The sequence below is a fragment of the Frankliniella occidentalis genome, unplaced genomic scaffold, assembly GCF_000697945.3.
Source record: "Frankliniella occidentalis isolate FOCC.00 unplaced genomic scaffold, Focc_3.1 Scaffold152, whole genome shotgun sequence".
NCBI classification, from domain to species: Eukaryota; Metazoa; Arthropoda; class Insecta; order Thysanoptera; family Thripidae; genus Frankliniella; species Frankliniella occidentalis.
In genome coordinates this window covers 213,063-220,612 of record NW_026267279.1, presented here as the reverse complement: position 1 = coordinate 220,612, position 7,550 = coordinate 213,063, and the positions used below count along the sequence as shown (strand labels likewise).

The following is a 7,550-nucleotide window of genomic DNA, read 5'->3' as shown; positions in this document are numbered from 1 at the left end:
GGGGGTGGGAGCGGGGCGGGGCGGTGGGACGGGGTCTCAAGTCACGTGTACGGCATCGTGAGCGCTTACGTCTGCCGTCTGCTGCCGTGTTAGATCTCGGGCGGCATGTCGTCGACATCTACACCCAAACAGAGTTTTGTCTCCAACTTAACCTCATGCGACGGAAATGCAGTAAATGGAGCGCAGGGGCCGGTTTTAGCAGATAAAGTAGCCCAGATTAGTAGTGCCTTGTAAGTCAGGAGGTTGTATTATATGTAGAGGAGTCGTTTGTTATTTACATGTTTATTTTACATGTGATATTTTATTCAAGCTTTTAACAACAGAGACTAGTGGTTTGTTTTGGATATTTCCTTATGGTCTTGAAAACCCATTTCTCAAGTTGACATGCCTAGCGTATCGCATTCCAACCCTTTTTGTTTCTAAAACCTTAGTTTTTTCAAGAAGAAACTTTGTAATGCCATGCCATGCTAAATTGGAGATTTATTTTGAAGTTGAAGAGATCAGAACCCTTAAATGTCATCAGAAAAAAAGACAAGAAGTCTATATATAATAGATGTTAAAATCTTTATCTAGAGCTACCAAGTAAATACTAATCAGCCCTTCTATCTGATTTTAGGTCAGACATGGAAGAAGCTGATACCAACAAGACAAAAGTGTCAGACTCTGCATATTCAACAAGCTGTAATAGTAGATCACAAAGAAGGTATGTTTTAATTAAAAGTGAAAATTCATTTTCATTTTTTACAAAAGAGAGGCCCCTTATGTTATCCTTTTTTGTATAACAGCAGTGGCAGCTCAAAATCTCGAAACAGTGGATCTAGTAATAGCAGTGGCTATGGAGGACATGCTTCAACGTTGGGGAGTGTGTAAGTGCAGTTTTGCTTCTGTAAATTATTGTAAAATTGTATTTATATCGTTGTCTTGATGTTAATTTTTCTTCATACTAACAGCACCGAGTTCACACAACCCCCCTCGAAGAGAAGCAAAGATAAGAAAAAGAAAGGGTCAAGGAGTAGCTCATCTTTACCAGCCCCAACAATTGAAAGATTGAAGGAAGATGAGGAGGCATCTAGCAGTACTAAAGCACCAGAAATTCCTCCTCAAGAGGAGGAATCTGACAAAAATGGGGTAATTAAGTTTTTCAGAGATTTTTTTTTATCTGGATGAAAACTTTTACAATTTTTTGTATCTAAATCTTTTATTTTTTTCAATTGTACAGAACGCCTCTGGTCTGGGGCTGGGACCTGAGCTGGTATTTCATGGCATTGCATCTCCCCATGACAATGAAGCACTGCAGATGGCAGCTATCAACCAGACTCTCAGCTTTATCAAACAACTTAAGAGTTCAACTGAGGAGTTGAACATTCCCACAGGTACTTTTAAGCTTTAATATTTTCCCCTCTGTCCATGGTTTTATATCCTGCTTTTGTTTTTAATGGCACTTTATGGAACTATTTATGTAGAAACAGTTGAAGAAAGAGCTGAGCAACCAGAGGCACCTTCAACAACATTCACACCTGTACCAGAGAAAACCAGCCGCACTAAGGAAGAATTTACTGTGATAATTTCAATGACTGATGGCATTGTTAAGCATACCTCAAGTGGAATTTTAGATGTTCTTGGATTTCCTCATGATATGTGGGTTGGGCGTTCCATTACTGACTTTGTTCAAGTGAAAGATCGAGCTGCCTTTGCATCACACATCACATCAGGAGTGGCAAGTCCACTTACGCAAGTAGATAAAGGTTAGAAGTACTGAAATAAACCTTCTTAAAACATCTGTATTTTGGAAAATATTGTTCTAATTTTTCTTTTAAATCTCTTTTTTGGTGGAAAAGCAGACTGTGGACGAAGGTCACCATTTTTCTGTAGCCTCCGTTGCTACAGAGGTTTAAAGAAATGTGGGTTTGGCGTCAAGGATAAATCAGTTCATTACAGACCGTGCCAGCTCATGCTTGCTTTTAGAGAGCACTCTAATGGCTTTCCTCTGACAGAAGAAGGAACTTTTGACAGGAATGATGCAGGTTCATCTAGCAACAGTGCAGGGCGAGAACAACCTCGCATATACTTAGTTGTAACTGTCAATCCAATCAGCTCTGCTTACAAATGTGAGCTGATTTAAGTTATTCCTGATCCCTACAATGCAAACTGCAGGAAAACTGTAAAATTTGAATGTTTTTAATTATTTATTTTTATGAATTTTAGATGCTGATGAAACTCAAATTCTTCCCAAGTTTGGCACACGCCTCTTGGCATCTACTCATCTTAGTGATGTAGATCCAGAATGTGTGCCATACCTTGGCTTTTTACCTCAAGACATGCTTGGACGTTCAGTCCTTGAATTCTATCACCCTGAAGATATGCCTTTCATGAAGGATGTGTATGAAGCAGGTGAGCTAGTTGTTAGTTTGTACTTTATCTGTACTTTACTTATCTATCTAAATTTCTCCTTTCATATTTGACTAAATGTCATAAGTTTTGAACAAATCCCTCATAGTTATCAAAGAACAAGGATCACCATTTTTAAGCAAACCATATCGATTCCGGACACAGAACGGTGGTTATGTTTTGCTGGAAACAGAATGGTCGAGCTTTAGTAATCCTTGGTCAAGGAAGCTGGAATTTATCATAGCACAACATCGAGTTTTAAAGGTAATAGTTCTAATCTATTTTTCACTTTTTTTTTTTTTTTTTTTTAAGTTATTTGAATACCTTATCTAATCTAATGATCCATGAAATTTCATTTGCAGGGTCCACCAAATCCTGATGTATTTGCAGCTCCTCCGGAAGGAGATACCTCAGTACAAATGTCAGAGGAAGTTATAAAAGAGAGTAAAGTAATTCAGGAAGAGATTCAAAACATGTTAAATGAGGTGTGGTTTCTTTTCATTCATTGCTTCTTTTGTATTGTTGTTATCATCACTGTCATTCTTAGTAATCCTATCTATAATTCTAGGCTATGACAAGCACCACTGACAATTCCAAAAAACGGAATCTGTCCAGACATTGCAAAGTGCTCGCTTCATTTATGGATTCAATGATGGAGGAGAATAAAAAATCAGATTTACGCTTAGAAGTGCCTCCAGAAGAACAAAGCTTTTCAGTATGTTGGATGAACTTGAAATCGCCCTCCATTTTTTTACACACAATTCTGCAATTGTTTTCCCTTTTTTGCTTGGATAGGAACGAGATTCAGTCATGTTGGGAGAAATTTCTCCTCACCATGAATATTACGACAGCAAATCATCCTCTGAAACACCACCTAGTTATAACCAGCTGAACTACAATGACAACATACAGAGGTGGGTGGGATTGCCAACCAATATTGCATGATTAGCTATTTAGAGAGAATTTTGGTGTGAACTATGTTACCCTCTGTGGACAGCTGCTATACATTTCATTTGATTTCAAATCTGAGTACCATCAATAGGCTGCTCATACATGAACTGATGTTAGAGGTTTGAGATTGTTAGGGTTTCTCCTGCTGCTTTTAAGAAATTGTTTTTTATAGGAGCCATGTAAAATACAAGTTTTTTTAGTAGCTTTTTGGGGGGCATGGGAACAAGGATATGGGTGAGCGGGCATAGCTCCTGTCCAAAAGTCAATACTTGCTCTGCATTATCAAAGAAAATCAACTTTGACCTGCACATTAAACGTGGCAGAGTATTTCACATATGTTGGTTGCTTTACTTTTGTTCCTGGCAAGGTTTTTCGAGAGCAAACCAAAGACAACAAGGTCAGACGAATCAAATAAAGAGAAACCTGGATCACCAGGAAAAAATTCACCAGAACAAGACTCTAGCCTTGGCTCTGGAGACAGGTGAATGTTTTTTCATTAACTCTAGCTAGAATGTTAATCTGAACAATTATATGCTGAGTATTAAGTATTTTCAGTGGAAGTGGTGGAGGAAGTGGAGAAACAACTGGAAGCCATGACAGTGCCACATCATCATCCCACAACTCTTACCTTCAACCAATGCTTACAGAAGCTCTTCTTACAAGGTATGTTGCAGTTGATTTTATTATTTCTTGCTATCTGCATATCTTTTATTAAAATTTTAAAATTTGCTAGGCATAATGAGAATATGGAAAAGCGCCTTGTTCAAAGGCATCGGGAACAAAGAAGTAAAGGAGACAAACGTGACAAGTACCATAAAACAGTGGTAGGTTGATATTCTTTAAAAATAAAATTGGAAGGAGATAAGGGATATTTCTTATGAGGAACTTTTTTCAGCCTGGACCTCATGGACCACATGGTGTGAAACGCATAGGATCACAGTCTTGGGAGAATGACTCATTTAAGGGAAGTAAGCACTTGCATGTGGAAAACCAAGGTACAGCCCAACCAGGCCAACTCTCCAATGCTGGACCTTCAGTGCCGGTAACTGATGCTATTGTAACAAGTATCCCTACCGTTGTTGTAACAAGTTGTGCAACTACAACAACTGGAAATACCTCTACTACTACGGTACCACCCCCACTTACTACAAGCATTCCATCCATTTATCAGAACTCCTCAAGTTCAGTATGGCCTCCTTTCTCAGTAACAGTTACACCTCTTCCATCTTCACAGGTTGTTACACCTTTTAGGTAAGATTATATCTACACTCCAATTTTGCCTTTTCTTTCAAAGAAACTGATTAATAATATTTTGTTTTAATTATTTCAGTTCTTACCCACTAGTTGGGCCAGGCCCTGCTCATATGATGCCAATGTACTACATGGGCTTAGGGCCTCAAGAACATCCAGGCTCACCTCATCTAGGCCCTCGTAACCCTTTTCTTCCACCACCAGCATACATACCTACTGGGCCGAGTCCCCACCGTAAGTTAATTTGTCAAATTGTAGGTTACTATGCACGTTCTTGGGGAGCGATTAAAAATAACTCATTTTGAGATCCTCAAACATAGACTGCATCAGGCTCATAGCTTCATAGTTTCAAATGGCTTCATATACTTTTTTTTAATGCTTTGTACCTATGTTTTATTTTTATTTGGTTGCAGTTCAACTAGTTTACCAGCATCTCCCACAGTCTCTCCTATATTCCCCGATTTCCATGCTTCAACCTGCACCTACTATGCTGCCTACATCCCTGTTCCCACCTGGCGCATGCCTGCCAACTGAGCCTACGCAGTCCAATCAGATGCAAACCCAAGCTCAAGCCTCAACTCGCTCTGTTGTGGGACAACCATCCCAACTCGGTCAACAGCCTCAACCGTTACAGCCAAACCAACAGCAGCAGTCACAGCAACAACTACAACAGCAGCAGCCGACCCTACAACAACAAAGTCAGCAGCCCCCAAAGCCCACCAACACAGAGGTACAAATATTTTTGTAACTCTTTTAATATGTTTCATGGATAGGAAAGATTATTCTAAACCATTTTTTTCCCTTTTGTTTATTGGTATGTATTATTGTAATGCAATCAGTATACGTTATTTCAGAGCGGGAGCTGCGACATGCAATGTAAGTTTCAGCGTCCTCCTTCACAGGCCACCTCAGTTAAGGCAGAGCCAGGATCAGCACTTGGCAGTGTTGCATCTGCTTCTCGACGGGTAATGTCATTTTTACTATTTTCTGTTTTTAAAAAATATAGCTGTAAGCTACCTGTTTTAACTTTTCTTTTTTTTTCCTTTGCAGGCTTTGTCAGTTTCCTCTAACAAAAATAAATCTATCTCAATATGTGACAATTTAAGTCCGGATGAAGATAAGACTATGGAGGATAGTAATCAGTGCAGGTGTGTGATAAAGGAAATAGGGGTAAAAGACATCCTGGTTTTGAAATCTAAATACTCACTACATTGGCTGCTTGGTTGTTTGTTTCTTGTAGTGAACAGCGTGGTGATGAAGGTAGCTACTATTCATCTCTGTGCTCATATTTATGTACTGACAACTCTGATGCAAGTATGAGAAGTTGTAAAGATGCCCGACATGAAGAAGTAAGTTAATATTAACAGATTTCATTTGTCCTGGTCGTTGTATATTATTTTCTATATAATTTGGACTTTGGTGCCAAAATTTATGACAAACAATTGTAGTCACAATACAATAATCAATATAGCAGTTGGAAACCTAAACATCAGTTTGTCTCAATTTTTCAGGGGTGCAGTTGTTGGTCACAAAATGACAGTATAAGCAATGATAGTAATGCATTATCTAGGCCAAGACCAGTGAGATCTGTAAGTCCACCTCTGCTTTTAATATTATCTGTTCTCTTCAGTATTTCATTTGTTTATCATTACTCTGAACTTATAAAAACCTGTTTTTGTAGGGCCCTCCACCCTGGATGAAAGATGTTTCAATGACTCAAGATGTTATATTTGGCTATCAGCTGGACAAGAAGGAGTTAAACGACGTGCTCAACTCAGACTTGGTTGCACTTTCTAACATTGAGCAGCCATCTCTCGTGAATGAGCAACTTAATCAGCTTTACCAAGATCTTACCATTGAGGGAGCACCAGGCTGCTTAGCACTTGAAGAAGGGATTACCACTTCAAGTGGAAGCAGTAGTGAAGACCAATCAACTTCTGAACAAATTATCAAGGTGAGTTTTACCTCAGCTTATATATTTCTTTACAGTAGCCTTTCCAGTTTTGACAAAGAAATCTATTATTGATTTTTGTCTTTCAGACCAAAAAAAAGCGCCGTTCCATGGAATATGGGCGGTTGATTATGATATTTGAAGAAGATGCCCCTATGCCACCTCCCATGACTCCAGTTGCTACCACAGTCACTTGATATACTATAACTATAGGACAGTGCCATGGAGTAGTGACAGTGCCTTTTCATTCACCAGATGTGTCTTCACCCTCTGCCTGAAGAGCTAAAGAGTACAACAGGCTTTATTCGCATAAAATTAATTTATGTATTGTATTTAAATTTTGAGCCACTATGAATGAATATTCTTAAATAAATTGTGACTTCTGTTAAGTGTGACTTCTGTAAAGTATGACTTCTGTAAATTATATGACTTTTGTAAATTATGACTTGTGTCAAAGGTACCTAATACTTTATTGCCGTAACTTAAATGATAGAGAGAAATATGATCTACTAGCTAAATGAGTATGAATTTTAAGTGTAGTCAGCTGATGCAAACTTGTATGAACTTTCAGAGATCTGTATTTGTTAACACATTTTGTACTTTTCATTTTGTATCTAAGATTTTATTGACAATTGCAAGTGGATTTTGTGAAGGTTGATGTACTGCTTGTTGAATTTTGTGATTTTAATATTTATTTTGTGAAGCTGTAGTAAGTTTGTCCAGATTTGGCAAGTATATAAATTTTGCTCATTCCACTTTGTCACAAGGTTGACTAGCCCAGAGAACAGTCCAAAAAATGTTACCCAATTTTTTGAAGTTTTTAAAACTTTTTTCTGTCCCCCGGATAGGCCTCCCAAACAGTAGTGTATTTCCCACCAACCAATTTGTTACATTTGTACATTCAAAGAAGTCTATGTTAGTTTTGTTATCAGTATTTGTGTTTTATTTCATGTTAAATGTGTGTTAAGTATAAAGGAATGTGACATGTTGTTTGTGTGTGACGTACAAG

At 38.2% G+C, this 7,550-nt stretch overlaps 1 protein-coding gene across 6 annotated transcripts; it reads left to right on the top strand.

The window, feature by feature from the left end:
- The first annotated feature begins 56 nt into the window (after positions 1-56).
- Positions 57-7,550, top strand: LOC113206270 (period circadian protein). Of its 6 annotated transcripts, none has more exons than XM_052271174.1 (24): positions 58-230; positions 617-703; positions 786-866; positions 951-1,128; positions 1,220-1,373; positions 1,464-1,745; positions 1,842-2,108; positions 2,206-2,391; positions 2,498-2,652; positions 2,751-2,873; positions 2,957-3,103; positions 3,184-3,302; positions 3,707-3,820; positions 3,895-4,002; positions 4,073-4,163; positions 4,235-4,590; positions 4,670-4,824; positions 5,004-5,320; positions 5,430-5,555; positions 5,641-5,738; positions 5,831-5,939; positions 6,102-6,179; positions 6,272-6,544; positions 6,631-7,550. In XM_052271174.1, exons 1-24 carry the CDS (start codon positions 106-108, stop codon positions 6,736-6,738), a joined length of 3,837 nt encoding a protein of 1,278 aa, XP_052127134.1. In that variant the 5' UTR covers positions 58-105; the 3' UTR covers positions 6,739-7,550. The 6 variants fall into 6 exon arrangements, with proteins under 6 accessions (XP_052127135.1, XP_052127134.1, XP_052127132.1 ...); XM_052271172.1 differs by having other exon boundaries at positions 2,477-2,652; XM_052271173.1 differs by having other exon boundaries at positions 1,839-2,108.

Excerpts from the sequence above, each read along its gene's own strand:
- LOC113206270 (XM_052271171.1), top strand. The coding sequence starts at position 106 with ATGTCGTCGACATCTACACCCAAACAGAGTTTTGTCTCCAACTTAACC. Across the intron at positions 3,104-3,183 it reads CAGAAGAACAAAGCTTTTCA|GAACGAGATTCAGTCATGTT; the intron begins GTATGTTGGATG and ends TTGCTTGGATAG. Across the intron at positions 5,739-5,830 it reads GAGGATAGTAATCAGTGCAG|TGAACAGCGTGGTGATGAAG; the intron begins GTGTGTGATAAA and ends TGTTTCTTGTAG.